At 40.3% G+C, this 26,691-nt stretch overlaps 2 protein-coding genes across 6 annotated transcripts; both read right to left on the bottom strand.

Moving 5' to 3' along the window:
* Nucleotides 1-2,525: 2,525 nt before the first annotated feature.
* On the bottom strand, nt 2,526-15,549 carry NEK3 (NIMA related kinase 3). 2 transcript variants are annotated; one of them, XM_059466099.1, is made up of 16 exons: nt 14,958-15,139; nt 13,954-14,170; nt 13,051-13,144; nt 12,717-12,814; nt 11,603-11,686; nt 10,918-10,985; nt 10,713-10,799; nt 9,664-9,718; nt 7,900-8,100; nt 7,492-7,561; nt 6,828-6,874; nt 5,832-5,931; nt 5,272-5,394; nt 4,110-4,244; nt 3,324-3,450; nt 2,526-2,742 (listed from the first exon to the last, which is right to left on the bottom strand). In XM_059466099.1, the coding sequence occupies exons 2-16, from the start codon at nt 14,068-14,070 to the stop codon at nt 2,676-2,678; spliced, it is 1,473 nt and encodes a 490-aa protein (XP_059322082.1). In that variant the 5' UTR covers nt 14,071-14,170; nt 14,958-15,139; the 3' UTR covers nt 2,526-2,675. The 2 variants fall into 2 exon arrangements, with proteins under 2 accessions (XP_059322082.1, XP_059322083.1); XM_059466100.1 differs by lacking the exon at nt 14,958-15,139 and adding an exon at nt 15,343-15,549 and having other exon boundaries at nt 2,550-2,742.
* Nucleotides 15,550-16,164: 615 nt separating this feature from the next.
* Nucleotides 16,165-26,556, bottom strand: CKAP2 (cytoskeleton associated protein 2). 4 transcript variants are annotated; one of them, XM_059466886.1, is made up of 9 exons: nt 26,481-26,556; nt 24,835-24,922; nt 23,981-24,059; nt 21,464-22,284; nt 20,310-20,475; nt 19,622-19,789; nt 19,037-19,109; nt 17,944-18,325; nt 16,165-17,065 (listed from the first exon to the last, which is right to left on the bottom strand). In XM_059466886.1, the coding sequence occupies exons 1-9, from the start codon at nt 26,539-26,541 to the stop codon at nt 16,828-16,830; spliced, it is 2,076 nt and encodes a 691-aa protein (XP_059322869.1). In that variant the 5' UTR covers nt 26,542-26,556; the 3' UTR covers nt 16,165-16,827. The 4 variants fall into 4 exon arrangements, with proteins under 4 accessions (XP_059322869.1, XP_059322870.1, XP_059322872.1 ...); XM_059466887.1 differs by having other exon boundaries at nt 23,981-24,056; nt 26,481-26,547; XM_059466889.1 differs by lacking the exon at nt 16,165-17,065 and adding an exon at nt 17,119-17,421.
* Between the last annotated feature and the right edge of the window lie 135 nt (nt 26,557-26,691).

The following is a 26,691-nucleotide window of genomic DNA, read 5'->3' as shown; positions in this document are numbered from 1 at the left end:
AAAGCTGCACACCTAAATATAGTAGCAAACACTACAAAACCGCTCTTATTAGTTGTCCTGAGCTTTAGCAAGGGAGATTTGCTCCGATACCAGACGTTCCCTGCCAGGCAAGCTCTGCACCAGGCTCCATCGCTGGCGGGGCACAGGGGCGCGCTCCGCCCGGGCTCAGCCCCGCAGCCGCAGGTGACAGCCCGGGCTCCCGCGGCCCCGGAGGGCAGCGCCCGGGCACGGGGGCTCCGGGGAGGGCAGCAGTCCTTGCCCCGAGTGCCGCGGGGCCGGAGCGCTGCTCGGGCCGGGCCGCGCACTGCGGTGGCACCGAAGGGCCGCCCGCGTCCCCATGGCGACGGGACGCGCCGGCGGGCAGCCCTCGCCGGGGCCTGCCTGCCCTGCGGATCGGACCGGCCCGGCCCAGCTCGGTTCGGCCCGGCTCGGTTCGGTTCGGCCGGCCCCGGCAGCGGCCCGGGGGCGGCGGGGGAACGCGGTACCTGCGTGCGCTGAGCCGCCTCCGGAGCCCGGGCGGCCGCGGGGAGGAGCCGGCCCCGCTCCGCACCCCGCCGGAGGAGTGGCGTTTGCAGAGCCCGGTGCGAGCGGCGGGAGCTTTATTTCCCTGGCACAAACCGCCCCTCCCTCCCACGGACACGGACTTGGGATTTGCATGGTCAGTGGTAGGAGTGGGGTGGCCCGAAAGGAAATCTCGACTGCCTCAAGGTCTTGAATCATTGGTGGAAAGTCACCAGGTACCAGCCTATGTGCAATAGGGGAGGCGAGGTATGAACTGGCTCTACATCAGAACTACAGATTTCCTAAAGCTTTCCTTAGGTATTATTCCTAATATTATTTACTGCAGGGAAGTAGTCCAGGACCGCTTTCCCAGGAGAACTCTGCCAAGAGCATTTGTGCTCTCCTGTGTAGAACGCAAATCACTGTTTTTTAAAATTTTTAGAAGTTTAATAGTAATAAAATGGTTATAAAAATAGGAATATAATTAGAGTAATAATAATTTGGACAATTTGGATTAGAACAATACGAGACAACAGAAACAAAAGAGTTACGGACATCCGGGTACCTTTGTCTGGGCAAAACAAGCCCGAAAAAGGACACATTAACAGAGGAATAACCCTTAAAAGCAATAGCCTGTTGCATATTCATACATCTCATACGTGATGCAGAAATTCCATTCAAACACAGGATTCTGTCTGGTCATCGTCAACTCCTTCCTCTTAATTCTGACGGCGTCTTCAGAGCTGATTGAGGCAGGAAGAAGTTCATTTCTTCTGATTAGGGAGCAATAAATTATTTCTCTGAAATATTTAGGTGTCCTGTGGCTGCTATCTCAGTGCAAGTCCTTTCTTTAAAAAAAGTATCTTGCATAGTTTCTTTTTTAACATTTTGTTATAACCTAAAACTATATTTAACACACTACAAAAAAAATTAATACAGCATTACTTTCTAACATAATACATATAATATTCATTTTAATATTTGCAAAAAGCCAATCATAAAATACACATTTTTCACATCTCCCTTGCCACATTTTTCTTGTAAAGTGTCTATTTATTACCCAGTAACCACAACAGAGCCCAAACTTGACACTGCCCATAGCACTCTCTGCAGCAAGAGCGTGTCTCCTATCAAAGTCAGAAAATTTGTCCTTATTCATGAATACATTTGCTTCCTTCCACAAAGCAGTGGCATATAAAAAACTTTCATTGAATCAAGGCAAAAGTTCAGTCTCAAAGAATTTTCAGGGGATTAATAATGGCACAAACTAAAGCCTCAACTATTGATCACAGCTAAATGTTTCCCATTATATACCCTTCAAAGATGATTTATATATACGCATGTATTGGGTTTGTGGGGCAGGATTTTGGTAGCAGAGAGGAGCTACAGGGGTGGCACCTGCCAGAAGCTTCCCGTGTTGGACAGAGCCAATGCCAGCCAGCTCCAAGACAGACCCACCCAACCGTGTCCCCATCGATGCCCACCCTCTCTGCTTCTCTGATCTGTTATCCCAGAGACCACCACTGCTGACAGGCTCAGCCTTGACCAGTGAAGTGAAATTGAAGAAGGGAAAGTAGAAGAAAAGCGTTCTAAGGTTTGGGCTTATGTTTCATTACTCTGCTCTGATTTGGTTGGTAATAATCCATTTCCTCAAGTCAAGTCCTTTTTGCCTGTGACAGTAACTGGTGAGTGATCTCTCCCTGTGCTTATCCTGACCCATGAGCCTTTCATTAAATTTTTTCTCCCCTGCTCAGCTGAGAAGGGGAGTGACAGAGAGGCTTTGGTGGCACCTGATATACACTCAGCATCAGCCCCCAGCACACTCCTGCACTTCATTATGTACTCAGGAAAAACACCTTTACACCTTCTCAGAGTGCTACACCATCTCCTTGGAATATTGCAAGAGGACAATCTGAACAATGCTATAATTTGACTAAACATTTTTGCAAAGCTTTTGCCAACTCCAAACATATTTAATACATGGACTTGTTTAGCTATCTGCAAGTGTTCTAAAAAAGTTTATTGTGCATTTTCCAGCCTTGGTTTTGTGATACAGAAAACATGCCCACTCAGATTTTTTGATGGAAATTATTTAATGAATAACTAGTTATTAACAACAACTTGGACACCAGCACACCTAACTTCACTCACTCATCACAGGTAAATTCAAGTATTCAGTCACTCTGTTTCAATACCATTTGCAGCTCTGACACCCAGTCTGGCTCATCTTCCTCAAAGTCCCTAAAAACAGATTTCAAAAAAATGTTGTTTTGAAAACCAAAACACAACTTCATAAATCTTTAATTGCTTTTCTCCCCAAAAGAAATTACCTTGTAATTAGGATAACTTGTGTTAAACTTATCAGCACAAGAGACTTACTTCCTGCCCCACTGTGATTAAAGAACCTAAATGGTTCTTTATGATTCTCTATGGAATTTACAAAAGTAAGTTTAAATAAAAGCAAAGACAAATTAATATATTAAGAGAAAATGTGTTGACAACTGACAGCTTGCAGCTGAACTGCAGCAATACAGGCCTGGGTAGTAATCTCTAGGTGCCACAAAAATAAACAGTGACACAATCTGAGATTCTGAGAATCTGAGAACCACCCCCAAAACATACACACATCCAAAAATCACAGAATTTTTGTTCATACATTGTAAGATAACAAATGCTAATAAATTTCCATTTCATTATGTAAGAGAGGGATGAATTTAGATGCTGAGAAAAATACTATTTTTTTTTCAGGGGAATGTTGTTATGGCAAAATCTCTTTGAGGAACCAAAGAAAATGTAAATGCAAGGACATCACTTGGACTTACGTGTCATCTTCATCAGATCTAGGTTCAAGTCTCTCAGAATCTATGACAACAGCTTCATGTTCACCATCTACTTCATCAGACGCTTTGCTTTCATCAGAAAGTGGACCTTTCAATATGTTTTCAGAAGCTTTGAAAATGTAAAAATTGAAACGTCAGCAAAATATTTTCATTTTTAAAGTAAAACTATTAAGAATATAAATACAAAATAGTCTAATTCATCCCCAGTTTGTAGCAGATTCCAGGATAAGCTGTTATCTATTTCAGGTGGGAAGATAAACTAGTAAGGCAAATGAAGAGCAGAACAAACATTTGTGACTGTGGCTGTACACATCTGTAGACTGCAGCTGTCTTCAGCTGTGCCATCTTCCCATCCTGCCCTCAAACCAGGGCAGCACTGCCTCAGTGAGGGAGGATTTACCTGATGGGGCTACAGTGCATTTCCTGCATCTGCCTAACACACACACCACACAGCTCAGGGGAGGGAGCACACAGCAGGCCTCTGTGCTTTGCCAAAACCTCATTCAGCTGTTGAGCTGCAAGTGGAAGTCCATCATGAGGAGCTGTAGTGGAGATGTACAATCACTCATGAATTCCAAACTTGGCTTTTTTAAGTCCACTTTTCATTTGGTAAACCCCAAAATCTAGCCTGTTGTAATATAGACCCAAGTGCACGATCTGTATACATAGGAACTATGTATGGGGGGAAAAAAAGAAAAAAAAAAAGAAAACAAGTCTTTATTAATAAACCTCTTTGCAAAAATGTTTGCCCAGAAAATGGGGATTTACCTGGTGTATAAATTGTGTATGTTTTAAATGCTAAGCTGACATCTGCATTGCTGAGCATGTCCATCAGGGTCTGAGGGGGTTCCTTGTTCCACTGCCTCCGTGGCTTATTTTCACTGTAGTTTATAACACCACCACCTGGGTATAAAATAATTCACAAATGCTATTTACACAAAATTGCATTAGCAGTGTGGATTACATTCAAGGTCACATTCAAGAGAGAAATGAGATACAGGAAGAAACAGGAAGAAAATAGTCTAGGTAACTCCATCTGTCACAGCACTGTCCTCTTAACAAGCTGAGGAAACAGTGGAACCTCCTTGTGGCCAGGAAGCCCACAGGAACTGGCTGAGGGGTGTGAGGAGGCAGTATCTCAGCAAACTTAGGTGGTGGCTCTGCAAGTCTCAAAATGAAGCCTGAGGCTGTTTCTGTGCCTTTTAATAGCAGAACACTTAAATACATGCATTTCTCTGTCCACTCTCCTTGCCCTGTGCATAACTATCATATAACATCCCTACCACAGCTTGGGAATTTTCTGACTACTCATATCTTGATTATTTACTTCCACAGCATTTATTCACATTTACCTAGAACACATATCCACAATCACATTAAACAATCGTAACAATTGAGGGACATTTTAAAATTGTAACCTTTCTCAGAAGAAACCTCATGCTAAGTGTTTTAATCAAAAGAAAGAAAAGTCTCTGCCTCACATCTGAGGTACATCATTGATGGTTCTTGTCACTGGCCTTAACCTGTATGTTAAATCACAACAAAAGTAGAGCTGTAGATGTTTTATGCTCCCAATAGTATGCTGTACTTGAAAGACAGGTGGTTACATTCTGCACCAAATGAATTCCTCACTGCTACCTCCACAAATGGTGTATTAAAAGGAGGACTGTAGGATAATTTCTTAGAGATTATTATAATTTTAGGGTTACTATTGTTATCTGTCAGTTTCATCACTCTTTGCAATCTTCCTGTCACACAAAAATACATAGAAATTCTCTTCAGCACAGTGAACTTTTTGAGTGTTTGTTAATGAAGTATTTTAAAATTATTTTAATGTAATTTTAAACATGTCATGTAAATTTTGGCTCTAAAAATCTGTAAAAAATCACTGACATTACTTGAATTAAAAGCACATTTAATTAAATCTTACTTTCAGTCTCTTCAGGTATAAAACTGGAAGAAAGCAAGGATGCATTTTCCAGGACATCCAGCACAGTATTGGATATCCTCTTTTCCCATTGCCTTCTGTGGGCGTGTGACAGATCAGTACTTCCTGGGAAGACAGCAGAAACTGACATTGTAATGGTAACAAAAAAACCCCAAAACCCGTGATAACCAGCATCTAACTTGATTCCATGTCCAGACTGCCCTGTCCAGGCAAAGTAGTATGAAGAATCACTTAACTAGCAGTGATGTTTGATTCTGTGGGTGCAAATCTCAACTATAAAGCATTCCCCATACATTTACTCTATTCCAAATGTTTTCAAGCAACCATTTTTTATTACTTTGACAAAAGTATTTTAATTTTTTTTAATCACAGATGAGCAGTATGAGTCAATGTACTTGCAGAAGTTACTGATGGTGGCATGGTTTTCTTGTCTTGAGTAACCTGAGACTAGTTTGAGCCACCTATTTAAATGGCTGTATCATTGACATGTAGATACCAGTACACAGAAGGAAGTGCATCAGGCCTAAAAATGCCAAACTTACCTTCTTGATAAGATTTCCTGTGTTCCCTTGTGCCTTCACTCAAACCCTCAGCATTTTTCCTTTCTAAGGGGCTATGCTTGCTGCTTTCATCTTTCTTTTGCTTTAAAAGAGTAAAGTTTTCATTAATTATTATCCTTGTTGTCAAGAAAAACAAAGCAGTCATATTAATGTGGCATTAATTATTTCAGTTTTGCTATAAAATACCTGGCCTAGACATTGGAGGATTTGAAAACTAAACCTAAACTAAACCACTAACATTTTGAAGTCAATTGCAATTGCACCCTACCTACGATGGCACTGTATTTCACACTGTGTGCCATGACAGACAACTTCAGTTTCTGAAGCTAAGCACACATAGTTATTTGATATAATTTCTCTTTGGGGTTTTTTCACATTTAAGAACATAAACAATATAAATGATTTACATTCCCAGGGAAAACAAGATGCACCCAAATATTAAACTTCTCGGATGGACAAGTCTGTGAAAAGAAAATAAAATAAGCCCCAGGGCAACACACTTTTAAAAAATATACTGAATATGGCTGAGTCAGACTATGGTAATGTACCTATGGGGACATCTTGGCCACCTGTGACTTAATTCTCCTCTCCTGAAATCTCATATGGGCCCTAAAAACTGGCGAGAACTATGTGCAGACTAGACTGTTTCCACAGCAGGCAGTTCTAAGTGTGTCCTAAAAGCAAAGAAAATGGATCTTTTGCAGTATCAAAAAAAAAAAAAAAAAAAAAAAAGGAAAGACAAGATAAGGTTTTTTTTGGTTGGGTTTTGTTTTGACAGGGTTATAAAAAGATCCACTTTGGAACTAAACTAAACATGGAAAGAATCAAAAAGCCTGGTGGGAAACACACAGGAAAACTGCAATTTGAACACTAATAGGCTGATTTATGGTTTAGTATAGGAATAATTTTCATTAGAAACTTTTCTATAATACAGAATATTCTAAAATACAAATGTTGTATTTATATTTGAATACTTACTCTGTTTTCTGTCTTATTGTTTAAGCTTCTCCCAGCCATGACACTACCTGACAGATTAGCAAACAGATCCAAGAGTTAACAACTTTATCAAACACTTGTAGTAAGGTGGTATTCCAGAGGTATGACAGCAATTCCACTAAACCAAGCAATGACAATTATGTGACAGCTTCTTCACACTTCCAACAGCACAGCTCATTCTCAACAGTCCTGCTACTATTCTGTTCCAAATGGGCACTAATTGTGGTGTAGCTAAATTTATGCAGAAGAAAAAAGTCCAACATTCTCTCTCTAAAAATTAAATAATGAACATAACATGCTTCACCATATTCTGGGAAAGAAAAAACTGTTGTATTTGATATAAATGCCACTGTTAAAAGCTTTGCTGATTCTAAAACTTCACTTTTATTTCTAGCCAAGAAAAGTTTATTTCTAGCACAAGTCTTAAGACTTACAATACATATATTGCAGCTTTGCACTCCACTTACGTTGGAATATAATTTACACCCTTCAAGCATTTTTCCATGTAAGTTCAATAATATTAGATTTTGAAATAATTAAAAGTAGATTTGGACATATAATGCTAATGTTTCATAGCTGTATTTAAGATCTTATACTTCCTACTCATTTTGTCATTCCTTACATCAAAAAAATGTTACTGTCTTACCCTTCTGTCTTGCTGCATTGCCTTCAGGTTTCTTGGTTTCCTTTAATATCTGCTCAAACTCATTTGCAATCTGAAATGTGTATGAAGAGACGCAAGTAATGTATCATTTTAAACTTCTTAAAATTATTGCATATACTATTTGTTAAAAATAGACTCATTATACAAGTGCACTGTTTCAGCTAACAATATCTAATGTTATCAGCATCAGTCAACATCCAACTTTAATTTTCAAAAGAGACACTTTTAAAAGCTCAGGTTTTCTGATAAGTCTACAGCTGTATGTATTTTAGACTAGGACGTACACACTACTTTTTATAGTTATACAACAACAAACTAGAAATGAAAAGGATTTAGTATCTAAAATGTAGATAGTATTGCTGAAATCTAGAGACAAAGAATACACCATACCTCAGAAGGCAAACATTTTTTCACAAGTTTGGTTAGGCAGCCTCTTGCAAGAATAGTACTGGCTGACGGGCGATTCTGGGGATTTCTCTTAAACATCTGTTTTATTAAGTAATGAAGCTCATAGGAATACTGAGATGGAAGTGGATCATAGGACCCTTTGCATATCTTAAGGATGAGATGTTTCCAGCTCTTGGCTTGAAACTGCATTAAAATAAATTAATATTAGAGCACAGGTTTTAAGCATAAGGTAAAAAGTAGCTGACATAATTTAACTTCTACAACTGAAAAGCAGATAGGAATTACTCCTATAAATGTATGATTGTTTGAATTTCACTTTTATAGAAATCAAATTCATCAATTCATATACTTGAGATCGGACTCGAACTGCAAATGTGAAACAGCTCAAAAATATGAAGGCTTTGATTTAAAAAAATTCATCAAAAATAGCCTGTAAAAGCACAAACATCCTCTTGCAAATCTAATGTCTGAGAACTTCTAGCTCTCATGCAGGAAGTTTCCTTTGATTACACCCCACTGGCTTGCCTGCAGGGTGCCAAGCACCTATGGAGTGTCATCTTTTGCAGGACCTCTCATAGATTATGCAAGAACATACGTGACCATCACATCAAACCAGACACACAACTTTTCAACACTGCTAATAAGGGCAGAATACTCCCTCCTTGGAACCCCAGCTCTGAGCTCTGCCTCAATAGCCCTGACACTGCCAAAGGCTTGCCACAGTCCTACTTAGGCTAACACAACCCTGTGCACAGGCTCCCTTATCACTCAGTCACACCAGTGTAAGCTTCCACACTCTTGCACAGCCAGCACTTGCAGCTGTGGAGAACCTTTCGCTGATACACAGGATGTGAACAATGCTCTCAGGCATATGTGGCATTCTTGGGTCTGTCCTTTGCAGGGTCAGGAGTTGGGACTTTGATGATCCTTGTGGGTTCTTTCCAACTCAGAATATTCTGTGGTTCTCTGATTTCAAGATACAGTATTCACTCAATGAAAGAAAACTGCTGCTTATAAAAAACTAAGACAAAATGACCCTCAATTAGGATCTCATTTTGCTGCAAAACAAACATATCCTGATAAGGGTTCTTATTTTACCTACGAGTCTGTACAGAGAAGCCAGAGGATGTTAACACATAAGAAACACAGCAACAACACTGTAAAAGACAGTGTCCCAGAAATGACAGACTGAATCATTCATCAAGGTCCCCACTGTCCCAAGAGGAGAATGGTGCTTGGACAGTGATTTGTTTGATTTGAAGAACAAGCACAGGTGTATCACTGACGCAAGTGATGCAAAATGCCTCCTGCTTACTACCTTGTAGTAGCTGTACTTGCACACAATATATTTTTATTAGCAAAGATTTTGAGTGTCTTTGTCACTGTGTCCTGGGATTATTTTGATCTGTAAAATGCAATGCTCTTACAACTGCAGGTATCTGGAAGCAGCCTGGCAGCTGCTGGATTGAATATGCCGAGATCACCTCACTGATATTGAGGAAAATTAACCAAATAAAAACCAGATTTTTTTCTAACAAATTTGAAAACAGTGCCTTCTACAGAAGGGTGCAGTAGGTCCTAAAAACTGCTGAAACAGCAGCATATAGTGGAGGAGGTATAGAAAGGGTAGAGCAATGCCTCCCTCTTTTGGAAGCAGCAGCAAGCACTTCAGTCAACTCTATTGTACAGCTAATTAAGTTTCAAGGAATTCCAAAACTTTTCTCATGGCAATAAAGGTGTACTTACCGGGTGTTTTAGAGTGCACAGCTCATACAGAATACACCCCAGAGACCAGATATCACTGTAGATATAGAGAGAGATGAAAAATTTTTGAGCCAGAAATTACAGTTCAGTATCTTGCTGAAAAATGAGTCATTTAATCTGCATACATAACTGAGCTGAATAAACTAAAAATAAATGTAAGTAACCATAAAAGACAATATAATTATGTGTTTAACCTCTCCTGTGGAAATGTTCTTCCTTATTTTATCCTACCCTGATGTAAAAGAAGATGACTCATACAGTGGTAGTTGGCTTTTTATTCCTAGAATGTCTTTCAAGTAATTTGCTCCAACAATATTTATCCTTCTGCACTCGAAAGGCTTTGAATTCTATGGCCCTTAACATCAAATGGCAGCCACATAATCCTGAGAGCTGGAATTCTGGCCCTGCCAAAAAGAATTCTCTTACTGAGAAAAAACCCCATTATTTTCTACCAAAGTGAGTACTGCCATTTGCACAAGAAGCAACTGAAGCCTTTCTTGCAAGAAGAGCAGGAAACAACTTGAACTGTAGAAGGTTTCTTACTTCCCCTGGGAATCAATCACAGCTCTTGCATAAGGACCAGAATAACTGGGCTTTCTAAATAATCCCTTCTGTGCCATTATCCTTACATTATCAAGACTGGCATGAAGAGGTTAAAAATCACCCATCAGCCATCATCCAAACAACCATCCCCCAAAACATAAGACCAGCAAAAAGATACCAACACATACTTATGTTTGTGGATATATACACACTTAAAACATACACACAAGTATGTATGTATTTATTCTCCCAAACAAACAGAGGTCTGCACACTGTTTTTCAGACTTCTAGGACTAAAGATACTGAGCTCCAGCTACTTAAGAAAAGAGGAATTTATGCACTATAATCTTAAAAAAATTGTAATTACCTCTTTGTAAATTTTGTCTCAGTATCTTCTCCGAAACAAATATGGATAAGACACATAGCCAGATTGAGATAGCAATAAAAAAACCCCATCCATTATTTGTGACCACTGAAAGCACCAATACCTTTTGTTGTTGTATGGCAGATTTTCCCATATTTCTGGAGGTACATAGTAAGGAGTTCCCACATAGGTGCAAGCGTATGACATTGGACTATGAAACGACAAAGAGGAAATGCCAGGTGAGAAGCAATGATTTATGAACTCTGTACGGTTTGTCAATGGTAAAATAAAGCTTGACACCACTGAGATCAGCTGGGATGTCTACATACTGTGCAAGAAGGCGTGCAGATCCAAAATCTCCCAACTTGACTTTTCCACTTTGAGTGAGGAAGACATTCTGCATTTCAAGAGCAAAGATTAACATACTTAAATATTCTTCTATGAATCATTTCTGCTGTTTGGATATACAGAAAATACAGCCATACCCACTTCTTATATTTTGTCTCTGTATTTCTTTTTACTTGCTTGTCCTAATACTTCTACCAAAACAGAAAGGTTTTGTGGGCCTAAGGCCTCAGCATCAGTAGCAGAGGAAGAATTGAATTTACAATTGTTTTAATCTCTATGCTATACTCAAACCAAGGGTCCACTTTCTTCTGAATTTCCCTCTTTCTGACAAGGAAGAGCGAAAAAGAAAAAATTGTGAGGCAAGATATTTGCAAACTGCATAATCCATACACTTCTTTATAGTTTTGTAATTCTTTTAAGTTATATGCAGTGTCACAAGCAATTGGTGCTATCAGCAGTGTTGATATGAAGGATCAGCTATACTGAGATGATGTTTACATTCACAGTATTACATCACCCCATGCACTCAACAATTTCATTTATATTATATACTTAGGCCTAAATAAAAACCACAGAACTTAGCAGTCATGGGAAATTACAAAAGAGAGGGTTTAACTTTTGCATGCAGGAGAGTTTATTAATGGCAACAAAACTTGCTCTGTTCACCTTGGATTTTATATCCCTGTGCAGCACACGTTTATCATGGATGTGCTTCACAGCCAGGCACATCTGCACAAACCAGTGAAGGATCTGAAAAAGAGTAGCTAAGAGTTAGAACACCTCAATTCTCAATATAATGAATACTTAACTAATAGAGTTTTAAAAAGTAAGAAAGCAAAAGCATATTCAGAACATTTGGGTGTAAAAAGTAACTCCAGCATAACAGCCTCCAACCAGCATGACAGACTGAGTTCTTTAAAACAGAATATATCTTAACATTGCAGAAGGAATGTTTATTACCTGTGTCCAAAAAGCTCTAATAATACATAGCAATAATGAAGCTGGGAATCACTACCTGGAGCTTTAGCTCATGGTAATTTTAAAACAAGTTAACTAAAGTTACAGAGTAAATTGGCAAATAGATAAAAGCACCACATAACAAACAAAACCAAAACTCGCATGGAAATAATGTACTGTTTCTAAAAGGAAATGTGCTCCTTTCTAAGTACAAAAGAAAACTCTTAAAAGTCATAGAAAATATAAATGTTCAATTAGTTGAGGTTTCTGGTCCTTTCATTTTGATGAAGGTGATGCTCCTAACTGCAGCAGGAAGTAGCTTCTATTCACTACAATGCCCCTTTGAACCCTCTCCTATGTAATTTTATAGCTTCTCTGGTAAAGGGAGTTAGCACATACTGAATGGTTTAAACTAAATGGTTTAATTGCTACTTAAAAAGCAGGCATTTATTCTCCTGGTTAGCTTTATTTATCTTACCAGAGTTGTTTGTTCACTTCCCATTGGCAGTGCTCTTACTATGCTTTGAATTCTACCTGAACTGTTGTGTAAAATTCCTACTTAATTGCATACAAACCTGACTGGTTTTCAAACAATGTGAACAATTTTCAGATACATGCAGCATTTTTTCTTTTATTCATTTCAGTCCAATTCTTGTCCTGATCTGCTGGAAACTATAAAAGAATTAATTCCCCAATTCTATCTGTAAGTGACTTAGTTTCATCAAGATGTTAGCATATTTCTAATTTGGTTTATGCAGCATCCTACTGTTTACATGGAAAAGGATTCCCAGCCTCCTTGGTTCAAAATAATGCCTTTTCTTACCATGTCTTCAGGGAACAAATTTCCTCCTTGGTGTTTAATCTTTTGCATTAGATCTCCATCATCACAATATTCCATCACTATATACAGATGTCCATCAGCTAAATTTTTGGTAATTTAAGAAAAATTAGTATTTTCATTAGCAGGATATGTATTGATTATTTACTACATGTAATACTTTTTACTGGAAAGCTCTAACTACATGCTATGTGTTATGTTACAATAAATATGCATTTTGTTTATAATACACACTATAAATAAAAAAAGAAAGTAATCTCAATCCCTGAGGAATATGCAACTTCAAATAAATGAAGGAATTTAAATTTTTTATACTTACCTTCAAATGATTCTCTAAAGGCAACAATATTTGGATGTTTCATTTTAGCCAAAAGAACAGCTTCCTTCCTAGAATTCTCTACACCAGATGAAGACTGAAAATATAAACACACTTACTATAAATTTCACACTAACAAATGTTCAAGTATACACATAAAGTGCCTCACTTTCCAAAGAAAAATATTTTAAAGAATTGATATTCAGTTATTTCAAGTCATTTAGAAAGTTTAAGAGCCCCATCTTTTTAATCTATGTTTTATTACTAGCTGAAGACTTCTTCGGGTTTTTTGGGCACGTGGTATTTTGTTGGGTTTTTTTTAAATTGGAGAGAATCTTTTCCTATTTCAATTAATGACCTTTTCTATTTTAAAAGAGCAGAACTATATAACAAAGCAGCACACACTGACTTTGAAACAGCTGATGAAACAGCATGAACTCAATATAAGGCCAAGTGCCCAGGTCTTGCTGAGCTTCGGCCTCAGAAAGCCAGTGCCTCCCATTTTGTGACTTTTAGCTTAGCTGAGTGAAGAGAATGTAACCCAAATAGCTGATTACCAGCAGTAATATGACACTAATTTCCTCATTAGACGTTGAAGATGAAATTTGCATTTTAGTGAAATCAATGGCAATCGAGCCAAGGTCATCAGTGCAAACAGGGATTTCATTCTAAGCACCTTCCTACCTGCTACACTTCCCAAAATCCCAACATCTAACCATGTACTTCACTTAGTACCAACAACATCAGCTCAAGATGTAGTTATACAGTAACCATACCACACATCTGTCCAATACACAAAACTCTCAGAAAAACTGTTCAGTGTTTCAAAAACACACCCAGAATTAGGATTTTTTAAATTTTATCTTTTTTAAGTGGTGGGTGAAACCATGTTTGTGTCACACTTACCATTGGAAGCCTTATTTCCTTCATTACATACTTTTGGTCATTGATTCTACGATGAACTAGGAGAGCTCTGCCAAAGGATCCCTCTCCTAGTACTTCCAACACCTTGTATCCTTCCATTCTTCATAAATTCAGTTCCAACACTTTTCTTCATTCACAGGATTATCTTCTAAACTTTGTCAGTACCTTAACACTTTTTAAATTTTTCTCTTAATATAACCTGCATGAAAAAAGACCCAAACAAAATACCAAGAAGGGGTGATAAATGTGGGTACCTAACTGTCCAGCATTACTATGACACAACTTCCCTGCACAGTTACCTTGATTTTACTGAAGATGAGGCCTCCAGAAAGTGAAATTTGAAACATTATAGTGCTATTTCTGCATTTTTTAATTTAAAATGCTCAATCTCTTCAAAAATATCAGTTATAGACTTACAACTTTGCATCTCCTTTTTGTTACCTGCACTCCTGCAGGTGGTTTCATGACACTAAAGAAAACTCACAGGCATATTATTAGAAACAAGCTTAAATCTTCCAGTGACAATTCTCACCTAAAACAGCATAAACAAGATCAAACTGGTAAAAGTTACTCTGCAAAGACTTCAAGAACTGGTAGATATAGAATAAATATTTTAGTTGCAAGGAACTTACAATGGTCATCTTGTGGAACTGCCTGACCACTCCAGGGGCGAGCAAAAGTTGAACTAGCGTGACAGTGGCATCATGACAATGTTTCCTGAATGCTAAGAGGTTTAGGGCATTGACCACCTCTCTAAGAATTCTGTTCCAATGTTCAACAACCCTCTCAGTAAATAGATGCTTCCCAACGTCTAGTGTAAACCTTCCCTCACGCACTTCTGAAATGTTCCCAGTTGTCCTGTCGCTATGTTTAGACTATATCAGGGGACCACAGAATCAATGAGGTTGGAAAAGACCTCTGAGACCATTAAGTGTGAGTGCCACATCCAGTTAAACACCTCCAGGGATGGCGACTCTACCACATACCCGAGCAGTCCATGCCAATGTCTAATCACCTCTGCTTCTGGGAAGAGAACCTTCCTGATATCCAACCTGCAAGTCCCATGGCACAGCGTGAGGCTACGTCCTGTCCTCCAATACGGAGCTTAATCCCAGATTTCCTGAGCGCGCCCACAGCTGCTGAAACTCGCACATGATCCCCTTTCCAGCTACAAACACATCTCCTGCAGGATGTCTCATGCAGCAGGAGGTTGTTATCCTTTTTTCAAAACCTTTGTGCTTTTAAGTCATCCTCTGTGCACTGCGTGCTCACACGGTGTTCAAAGGGGTTGATGAGCTCTCTGCTTCCTCCAGCCCCTTTACGCTGAAGAGGAGCGGCCCAAGCCCGCCCCAAGGCCCGCTGGGGACTCACCTCAGCGGGCAGGGCCGAGACCGGCGGGAAGGCTCCGGCTCTCCGCCGCCGCTCGCCCCGGGCTGCCCGCGCCCGCCTGGGGCGGGGGCTGGGCAAAGTGGAGGGCGGCAGCGCTGGCTCCGAGGCTGGGGAAGAAGGGCGGTGCTGGTCTAAGGCTGGGGAAGAAGGAGCGCGGCACAACTAGCTCCGAGGCTGGGGAAGAAGGGCGGTGCTGGTCTAAGGCTGGGGAAGAAGGAGGGCGGCACAACTAGCTCCGAGGCCGGGCGGCAGCGCTGGCCCCGCCCGGCCCTGATGGGGGCCGTGGCGCTGTTGCGACGCTGAAGGGGCGCAGACACGGAAACATGGGAAGTACGGCAGTGTTGTACTTTGACAGCTCTCTCTCAAGAACAGACTAAATAGCTTTAACCTTTAAATAATGAACAAATGTTGTACTGCACTAAATATTTAGCTGATTTGCACTAGGTTCTATATTACTGCACAGAATAGCATGTTTGTATCCTCACGGGAGTCCCCGCTTGTAGCACACGGCCTTTCCCTGCCCCAAAGGGCTCCGGTGGTGCTGGTTTGTCCCAGGTTTACTCCTCCTCGGCCCCTGTGGTCCCCTTCCTCCACTCGCCATGCCCCCGGCTTTAAAAGTCAACCACCATGAGGGATCTGGGCTCTTCTTTTTCCACCTAGGGGGTAACCTGGAAATAAATTCAGGACTTTGCCCCCACATGGAGAAGACCACTTCTTGTCTTTTGCCTTTTACCCTGTGTAAGATTGTGTGGGCTGGGGTACATAGCGAGCCAGATTGGACCCAAACAGCCCACCAGGCACGCATTCTTATAAACACACACAACTAAAGTGTTGAGTTTAATAAGTATAGTATAGTACAGATTAATACAAACCAACATAAAAATTGTCACATAGTAAGGTAGTGTATCAGATCTCATCTAGGATTACTTAATAATGAACAAATCTCAGTAACTGAAGAGATTAAACACTGTTTTATTGAAGCAGCCCTAAAACTAGCTACAACAGTTTAAATTCAGCACACACCTTATTAGCTGGCTTCAGTTTTCAAAGCTAGATCTTGTCAGAGTAGACATTGTATTACTGGAACACCTACATTGTTTTCTTAAACTCAAAGATTACTTGTTGTAATTCCTATAAATTCCTTAGAAACATGCAAACAGTAGGTATTAGCAATGTACTACCATGAGCTACTAACAAGAAGCATTATACATACCTACCTAGACCTTAACTGAAAATTTAATGAAACATAGTCCACATAAAGACAACAGTGCTTAGTCTAGTACTTAACCCAGGACAGATTTGTTAAAATTTTGAAAAGGCAGAAACTTAAAAGTTTATTTAGTGACACAGGCAGTCCATAAAAATTTTAGACAGCTCCTTTCCTCAAAGCTGCATAAAACAAGTACCCTTCAACTCTCCCTAAAAAGTATCAAATCTTTAACCCCCCCTGTAGCAATAGCACTACTTTTACTCTTCTATTTCAGCACTTGTTTCTTGGAGGGCATTGCTCTGTTTGTGAATAAACACAGTGGCTTTTGATTCCAAGTCTCCCGGCTGCTCAAGTGAAGAGACACATGGATCTTGATCTTTAACAGCATCAGTCAGCTTGCACATCTTCTCCCGAATGCGTTGAGAATATCGCAAAGGAGTTATGAGTTTCAGATCTTTAGAACTGCAGTCATTTGCCTCAGGATGCGTCTTCACACTTAGGAAAAGAACACAACAAACCAGAAACATAAACATAAGTCATACCATCATACAAGTTACCTCTACCGCAACGAGCGGAAACAGCAAGTCATGATTCTGTTCAACTCTTTCCCATTCCCATGGCTAAAGGAAACAGGTCCCTTTCCATTCATTCAGTTAAAACCAGATAAGAAACTCTTTTCTTAGGCAAATATTTTAACCCAGAAAACCTCCTGAAAAGAGTTCCCAAAGAAAGATTCTTTCCTATTCCATCAGGGGAAACTGTTCTTCTTGCTGCAAGGGACAGTGGACAGCTGCCAGGACTCCAGCTCCATCAGATGTTAAAGCTGAGCACAACTTCCTTAAGTCTACTGTCTTAGAAAAAAATTTATGGCCAAAAAAAAAAAAAAAAAAAAAAAGCATTAGTTGGTTTGTACTGAGGTACTGAGGTTGCTACCCAGGTTTTGGCCTCAAGAGACAATTAAAACTATCTTTACATGCCAGTTACATCTTGTTCACTAAGTTCACTAATTCTGTGTCATGACATGTAACCTTATCTACATTTGAAAAGGGGAGGAATGGGAGACATCTTTCTCTTTACCTAGCACAGTATAGAACTGCTACTGCCACGTTGGCAGTGGAAGGGAATCCTAAATCTGGAATTTACATCTCTGTCACAAAAGTCTGGTTACTCTGTAGTGAACCATTCAAGAAGCAAAACAGTTTGGGTAGAGAAGCTTACTTTGAAATACTTCCTTCTGAAGGAAGGGGAAGCAATCCTAAAAATGTGGTTCTTGAGAGCTTTTAACTAAATATTAATAAATGCAGTGCCTGTTTAACAGGACTCAGTAACTGCAGACACTACAGCCTTTCCATGGTTACCTGAAGCAATCTTACCTTTCCAAATATGGTGTGGTAGGAGGGTTGCATCTCCTTGAATAAGATGTGTCATTCTCTTTCTCAGGAGAATTAATTGCTTGGGCTGTATTTTTTATGCCATCCTCCTTCTGTTCTCTTTCGCATTTTCCTTTCTTTTTTGCCCGTTCTTTAGCCTTGTGCTTTTTATTCTTTTTTGGCAAGATCTCTCTTGGTTTTAAGTCTACATAATCATCTTTTTTGATAACATCACTGCTTGTCTCTGCCTTATTATCACTCTCTTCCTTTTGGTCATCATCTGGGCAGAAATCTTGGAAGGTTTCCTGAACTGGTTCTGCAGATGGATTTGGTTCCTTGCTGACTTCCTCTACCTCACTTAAATGAGCTTCTATCATGGTTCCCCCTGAAAATGCAACATTGAAGAGAGTACATCTGCAATTAGTTACAACTAAAGAGAATGTTTTTAGAGAAATAACTTTTATTCTCATGTAGAACTCTAAGATTTCAGGTAAGTGTGCATTGAAGTCTGAGCCACAACAATTTAAGTTGCTGATAATTTTAGCCACCTTTACAAATCTGCAACCTGAAAGCTCAGGCTAAGTACATATCCTGAGAAGTCATCCTCTTGAAGTGCAGCAGGTCTCAACAAGTATTTCAGCCAGTTTCTGAGTTCAGATACTTGTCAGGTTATGTTATATGTAAAGGAAATATTACTTTGCTTCCAAAATTAGAATATTTACACCCTTTAATTGACACTATGCCATAAACACAACCAGGCTTTGGGTAGTGAAGGAGTTTGAGTCAGAGGCACTGATTTTTAGCTCACAAGAGTATTTTTATTTACTCTTTGATTATCAGGCTGAAATAGCTGGATGACACAGCTTTTATAAATTTTTATTAACAAGTCTGAATACAGGAGCATCTCCAATCATTTTAACATGCTCACTGTTGAAAAGGATTTGTTTAGCCAAGATTGTTTTCCAAGACAATTGAGTGTAAAATGATCGTGGAAAATTTTCCATAAATTAAAATTTTATATCGGTACAGATGGTTTAAACACCTTTTGTTGGCTATCAAATCATACATATGACTAGAACAGAGTACTCACACTTACCATTGTCAGAGTTAAAAAGACCTTCATTATTTTTGATTGTATCTACTAATGTGTGTCGCAATTCCTCTCTGGGCTGAAAGAAAGTTGCACTGTTTTAGAAAAGTAATTCCAAAATTAATTATCATCTCAGCTTATTCAATTGGTATAATAGTTACAGGGAAAGTGAGGCCACATGATTTGCATATTACAAATCCTTTCTTTAATGCTGTTCAGTGTGAAATCAGAACACAAGTGAATTCTGTATTTTCAGTATTTGGTGTGCTAAAGATGTATTTGATGCCCTGAAATCTTGCTAATAGTAAAGCACAGAAATTGAGTCCATCAGTAGGTAAAAAATTAAGTTCTATTTTGGGTTTCTAGTGGTACTAAGGTAATTTGATGATCCTAAACCTTTCTTCTTCAAATTAGTACCTACAGTGGCAACAGAACAAACCAAATCCATTATTTTTATGGCCAGGTAGGTAATGAGGCTCTCCTCCTACTATAAAGGCATTTAATAAAATCAGAGGCAGTTGTATTTTACAGGGCATACTTTCATGTCTTTCTTTTAATTGTAAATCTCAATTTTAAAGAAAAGTTGCTTACCATTGCTCCTGCCAAAATGGCCTCCTCATAGACAGCAATAAGCTTTCCAAGTTGGCCCATCTGTTCAAGACGCATACAGCAGATCCAATATTTTGCAAGTTTTTTAACCCCAGGAGTGCTGTGTATCAGATCCTCCAACATGGCACGTGCTTCATCACCGTGATGTCCCTAAAGTCAACACAAAAGTAGAGACTTCAATGCATTTGACACATTGAGGTGCTGTAGTTTCACTGCTTTTGAACTAGAATGCAAAGGGTTTTTTCATTTGGCAGAATTGTTATTCACCTATTCTTCAAATTAGAATTATTTATACTGTATTGTAAGTGGAAGAGGTAATAAGATGTTCAAGCATCTTCAGAACTACTTGAAACAGACTTTTTCAGAAGTACAGACAAGTTCCTACAAATGCAAACTTGTTTTAGGTTAATTCCTTCTATCTACTCTCATTACATTATACTTCAATTACTATTATTACCATTATTGCCTATACTTATTCAGTAGCTCAGTGAGTTAGGAAAGGTTAATTTCTTCAGCTGTTGGCAAAAGTTATGATATTGCTTAACTTGGGGAACAATTAGTCTCCTAATTGTTGTATTGTATCTGACTCACGTGGGTCTAACATGCCCAGAGGATTTTTGCGTTGTCAGGACCTACATGATCAGAACTCATTAGGTAGAGGTCCAGGTACCTGTTCTGTTAAATGCAGGCATTCACTCAGAGTCTTGTTGACCTTTTCTGTATCAGCAGCAGAGAATTCTTGTTCTTCACTTTTAGGGTGGGGTCCCAGAATTGCACATATAGGAGGTCGTCTCATCACTTTTCCTCTAGATGCCCTCCATTCTTCCAGGCGAGCTCTGCATTTAGGAATGTTATTAGCTGAAGTGACAGATGTTTCATCAGTTTTTTTACATTGACTGACACTAATTAGGGTAAGTCATGCCAAGATATACTTTCCAGGTAGTCTGAATCTTCTTTTAATCCCAAGAGGAATAAAGCTACCTTTTAGATCTGCACGGAAATGTCAGAACTACATATATCTACCAGGTTAAAGCACTTTATTGCTTCCTTTCCAGCTGCAACAAGAGACTTAGGTTACAGACCCTTGTTTTCAAAAGAAGGTGAAAAAAGGTTCTAAATTATTCATGTGTTACCCTCCCCATCCCATCCTACTTCAAAACAGAAAACTAGAAACTACTATCATAAGACAAAGTGTGGAGAAAAGCCCAAAACAACCCTATCACACAATTTATAGAATCTGAAACTGATGTGAAATGTAATTCAGTTTTAATGTTTCATTTCAACCCCACCCCCTAGACCATAAAATTTTAGTATATGTGACTTACTACAAGGACCTCTATATGAGGAATATTAAATAACTTAGACTGTGAATCATATTCCCACCCATTGTCTACGCTGCACTCACCAAACTGAAAAATGTAATTGACAAGTTCTCTTCTTGAGTTTGTAAAGATGCTTCTGCCTGTATACATCCTGCCTCAGTCATTTTCTTTTTTTAAATCTGTGACATGCATGTGAAATTAATTTACAGGATTATCTGTCATCCTTAAGGCTGTCACGACACTTAGACTAAAAAACCAGCTCCAGCAACAACTATTTTTTAACTGTGCAGGAAAAGTTGTAAGCCTGGAAAGGTCCTGCAATCAAATCCTGATTTCTCAGTTTAAGCCTTAAATTTTAGTCTGCTGTCCTTGAGCAATCAAGTTCAAACACTTATTTCTCTGTTTTTCAGTCTATACAGCAACAAATAGATCAAACTAGATATTCTTGGGGAAAAAGGCCTGAATAACTTGCAAGAGTAAGCTACAACAGTAATTTAGTTACCTTCTCTCTTCTACTGACTCTTTTGGCAGAATAGATTTTCTCTTTTCATCCATTTTAGAATTGTGTCCTGATTTTGTACCAGGAGCAACAAAAGTTGATCTGGCTAGAGCTTCTGGTTGCACATCTTTGCAAAAATCTGCGCATTTCTTCACACCTTGCACTTTACGATCAGGATTGCTAGAAGGGGCCTTCAGTGGCTGTGGTCTCCTTCCACCAGCCACTTTTGGGACCAGTACTTTCTTTGGTGCCACAGCAAATGTCAGCTGTTTCTTCAGACCAGACTGTGAGTTAGCAGCAGCTTTGTCAGATGGTTTGCTCTGAAATGGCAGGACACCACTTGGTTTTACAGATTTAGTGTTGTTTGCAACTTTGATGGTCTTCAGAGCTGCATTACAGCTTTTCGTGGACAAAGAATTTGCTGCTTGTTTGGTGGCAGAAGAAAAAGGCTTCTTGTCTGGCAAAGAACTCTTTTCCCCCTCATCTTTTGCTGCTTTCCAGAAAGAATTTATCTTGGATGGGATAACTTTGCCACGATATCTGCCAAGAGCTGGTTTCTTTGGTACGCTGATACTTGCATTTTGTTTTTCTGCTGTCAAATGCCTCTCTTTAATTCTTTTGATTTCCAAGATGGCCTTGCTAAGTGATAGATGCTGAGATTTTATATCAATTACTTTATTCTGTGGAGCTTGATTTTCAAGATTACAGTTTGTCCCTGCTATGTAACTTGTCAGTGGGACTGTAGAAGAGTTTAAAGTAACATTTGTTTCTGAGTTTACACTTGATTGGTCCCATGACTCTTTATCAGCATTCTCTTTATTTTCCTGAAATCAAAAGCAAATTCATGGAAATGTTAGATGTATGTTCATGCTGCATGTTACTTGCTTCCAAATAGTCTTCCAATGATTCACAGGACTAAAGTGCTTAACCATAAATGCCAGTTTAAAGGTGCCTACAGAAGTAATGTATAAATATTAAGTAGATTATTTGTCAACTCTTACTGCAGAATTCACAGCAAAAATCAAAAACTGCTTAAATTCTGCCTTGGAAGTAAGAAAAAAACCTCTTAAAGCAACTGCTGGCTTTAAACTGCCCAAATTACCTCCTTAGAAGAGTTATAAAGCAGAAACTTGCTTTAGGTTGTATATAATCAAGAGCAGTATCGCTGTTTCTATACCTCATCACTTAATGGCAGCACCATTGCTCCACTTAGTGTGAATAGTCTACTAGCAGAAGGTAATGAGTAAAGTATTAATTGGGACACTACGAGATGTCAACAGAAGAGAACTTTTCTTACTATGGAGATGTAGGATGCTGCAACTTGAGAATGGTTACATCAGTTTTGCACAGCTTTACTGAAACTATCAGCTGTATGTTTTCAGCACAACCCCTTAGGAAAAGTGGAATCTAGGCTTTTCTTCCAAAAAAGTTGCTCTACAGCAACTAATTCAGCATTGTCCAAGCAGCAGCTTTTGCAAGAGTGAAATATCCAAAGGCAAGAAAAAAAACATGTGAATGACACACAAGTCTGCATGAGCAGACTTTAACAAAGATGCTCCTGACCTAAAAGAAAACTCATTTCCTGGTCTGTCATGGAGGCTTAGTAGTTAGATTTGATAGACTAGAGTTTGAGTGTGAGGACTGTTATTTCAGGAAATTATGTAGCTTAACTCAGCTTTAAATGATACAAGACATTTATACAGAAAGATATATGTACCTTCAGGAAATTTCTAAAAAACCACTTGCTCTCACTTCTGCAATTTTTCTCCTCAACATTCAGTTTTGAAGTTTTAAGTTTTTTATTTTTCTCCTCAAAGAACTCCACATCTCAAATCTTCTGAAACCCAACTTTAAACCGTTTAACATGAACGCAGCTCTTATGTCTCTGTTCTCCTCACCTTTCCCTGAGAATAGGTCTGGAGAATCTCTATTTTGCTATTTATAAGCAACACAACCATTTGCATCTTAATTCCAGGAAAGTGACATGAAATGGGACATGGAACATGTTCCCTTAAACTCTGAGTAGGTATTGGCATCTACTTTGGATTACCTTAGTTTTGCCAGCACACCACTGAAAAAACATACCCACTCAACAGTTCGTTTTGATAATGGTTTGGCTTTCTTTCAAGTGACAATAAACTTCTTTACTGGGACAGAAGACCTTACTCAGATTTTAAATGACTTCCCCAAAGACTCAAAATGTATCCAAAACCCCTCTGAGATTCTTAAGAAATATTGTTAAAATGTAAGCATTATTTCAGCAATAATGGCATCCTCTTTAACTCTCTCTCCCACTGGGCACAAACTGAACATCAATATAATTCATTTCCTAGTGTAATATGGCAGCTTTCCAAAAAGCATATAATAAGCAGTGACTAAATAAAGTTCTAACAAACCACACCTCTGCACCTGCAAGCTTCTCATGCTCTGGGAGTCATACAACATAGACTTAAGTAAGTGGAATGTTGTAGCCATAGAAACAGAGTGCCATCAGTATTTAAGTATCAGTCAAAAACTTACCATTTCTGGCTTGGGAGATGTTGACAGCTGTAACTTCTCTTGCAGTTTACTGGTAGTTGCTCTTCTAGTTCTGCTACTGCTTAGAAAAAAAAAAAAAAAGACATCTTAAATCATGCAGCAAAGGGATGTATTTTTAGAGGATGTTCACATGTTTCAGTTGGTAGCCTGCAGAATGTACTCATACTGAAGCAATTCTGATTAGCTTCCACTACTCCTCCAGCAAAAATAAGTGGTTAAGCAACCACTGATCAGAACCCAGGCTAGAAAACATCCTGCTTACATCAAATTCCATACATGGAATTTACTGCAAGTGCAATTTCTCATGTTTGAGAATGAGTACCAGTTTGTCTGGTCTGATGCATCTGCTACATAAGGTCAAGTTTCTAAATGCTGCAGTTGAGAGGAAAGGAGGAGTAGCACAAGAAGCTGAAGTTCAGCTACTGCAATCATGAGAGCCCAGGCTGTCTGGGACAAGTCTGAACAAGGACACGTAGTTCCTACCACACTGACAGGTCCCAAAACCTTCAGTCAGGCACCAGAGCTGGCAGCAGACTACCCAGAAAGTTACAAAACCACCGAAAGTAGTATTGTCTCCTAGCAACTATAAAAAAATATATTGACAACTCAGAAGAAAAACATCTCAGTTTAAAGTTACAAATCCAAATTCTTCCTCAGGTGCTTTGTGATATGTTATATAAAAGACGTGGCACTACTGCATGTGGCTGAAAATGAACATTCTAGTTAGCAAGGGGTATCTTTGCATCAGAGGACCTACAGAAGCCAGCTGAGATGAAAATGAAGGAACATTGGTGAATATGAACATAAGAGAATATAAGCCATAGCAGAAACACTACCTGATCGATGTCTGCTTTTCTTGAATGGTCACACCAGAAAAAGTCTTCTTTCTTGATAGATACTCCTCAACTTTCTGTCGTCTTTGTTCTAACAAATTTTAAGACAGACAGACTTGTTACATTTTCAGCTAAAATATTAAGCTAAACTTTCTTAGTCAAGAAGGAAATTAGTTAGAAAAGCATCAAGACATTACAAAATATAGACACTACAGATTAAGAAAAAGCCTTAGTTTTCACATCTCAATGGCTTACACATTCTCACATTTCTTGAGAAAGGGAGTATTCAAGGGATGGTTGAATGTAACTTCACAGCTGCACAGAATTGGCTGGTTTGCTGTATTAAGCTAAAAGAAACACAGTTTTATAACATGAAGTCAGGCTTGCTATCTCCTGTATGCCTGTCCAGTATTTCACATAGTTGGTTCAGCAAGCACACTTTTCATTTGTGGCAGTAGCAAGGATAGCACACATGAAAAGCATCATGCACGTGAACCCAACTGACCAGCTGTAAAATCATTTGCTTCTCTCCACTGTCACTTGGACATCTGTGCAAATGCTGGGCGTGTTAATACCAGCATGAAGTGATCCTGAAAAGGCTCTAAGAACAGCGGTCACTGTCCCTCCAGGGATGGCGACTCCACCATCTCCCGGGACAGTTCATTCCCATGCCTCATCGCTCTTTCTGTCAAAAAATTCCTTCTCATGTCCAACGTAAACCTCCCCTGGCACAGCTTGAGACTGTCCTCTTGTGCTGTGTCACCGGGGAGAAGAGGCCGGTCCCCAGCTAGCTCCACCCCGCTTTCAGGCAGTTGTAGAGAGGGATAAGGTTTCCCTTGAGCCTCCCTTTCTCCGAGCTAAACACCCCCAGCTCCCTCAGCCGCTCCTAACAAGGCTGGTGCTCCAGACCCTTCCCCACTTCCCTGCCCTTCTCTGGGCAAAGCTCCAGAAGGCGGTATCCATCCCCTGCTTCTGAAGGAGATAGCACAGCTCGTACAGCAGCGCTGCCCCTGCCAGCAAGCTCGGCGTGCATCCCAGAGCTTCCCAGCACCTTCTGCTTCAAACACGGCTCTCACCGCCCTCGCACGAACAGCAGAGCCCCACCAAGGCGACTCCCCTGCTTCAGCTTGCAGCAGCCGAACCGGTCAGAAAGTAAATAAGCACAGGACCGTCAGGACTATGCCGGCACGGCGCTTGCTGCTTTCAAAAGGATGCGCTTAACGCCAGGGCGTCCCGTTTGTCATCACGGAAGGTTTCCAGCCCAGGAGCTTACCTGGGGCAGGGGATAGGATGGGATGGGATGGGATGGGGTCCGTACCGGCCCCAGCCCTGCCAAAGGAGGGTGAAGTCTCATACACCCACCCGCAAGCTGTAGGACCACAAGAGTGAGCGCTGCCACCAAGACCTGTCCTGTCTCCGACCCCGCCTGGAGCGCCTGCCCTGCCCGGCCCTCCCCCCGCCCGGAGAGACCGACCGGCTCCTCTCTCGCACCGGCTCTCCCGCACCCGCCGCAGCCACGCGCGAGCCTGCAACGGCGGCCGGTAACGCTCAGCCCCGCGCGGGGAAGCGAGTGAGCGGCCCGCGGTGGGGAGCAGCCGTGCCCCGCGGTGCCCGGGTGTCCCTGTCCCCGCCGGGTGTCCCAGCCTTACCGCGGAATGCAGGCTCGGACCTACGGCTGGCCGGGAGCTGCGGAGCCGCACGCGCCGCCATAGCCACCACCGCGCAACGAGCGTTTGAATCGCCCGGCACCGCCCCGATTGGCCCGGCCGCGGCGCTTGAACTGGCCAATGGCGGGCGGCACCGCCCGGCCGCCGCTCCCCGGGGCAGAACATGGCGGCCGCTCCCCGCGCCGCCGCTAGA

The sequence above is a fragment of the Ammospiza nelsoni genome, chromosome 2 (assembly GCF_027579445.1).
Source record: "Ammospiza nelsoni isolate bAmmNel1 chromosome 2, bAmmNel1.pri, whole genome shotgun sequence".
NCBI lineage: Eukaryota > Metazoa > Chordata > Aves > Passeriformes > Passerellidae > Ammospiza > Ammospiza nelsoni.
Note: the sequence above shows the minus strand (reverse complement) of the source record. Positions and strands in the feature narration are given on the sequence as shown.

Coding starts and splice junctions, on each gene's coding strand:
- CKAP2 (XM_059466886.1), bottom strand. CDS start 26,541: ATGGCGGCGCGTGCGGCTCCGCAGCTCCCGGCCAGCCGTAGGTCCGAG. Junction 19,790..20,309: donor GCCTGCATTTAACAGAACAG/GTACCTGGACCT, acceptor TGTTGACTTTAG/GGACATCACGGTGATGAAGC. Junction 17,066..17,943: donor ACCACACCATATTTGGAAAG/GTAAGATTGCTT, acceptor TCTTTTCCTAAG/TGTGAAGACGCATCCTGAGG.
- NEK3 (XM_059466100.1), bottom strand. CDS start 14,070: ATGGAAGGATACAAGGTGTTGGAAGTACTAGGAGAGGGATCCTTTGGC. Junction 13,145..13,953: donor AGGAAATAAGGCTTCCAATG/GTAAGTGTGACA, acceptor TTATATTTTCAG/TCTTCATCTGGTGTAGAGAA. Junction 9,719..10,712: donor CTGCCATACAACAACAAAAG/GTATTGGTGCTT, acceptor CTATATCTACAG/TGATATCTGGTCTCTGGGGT.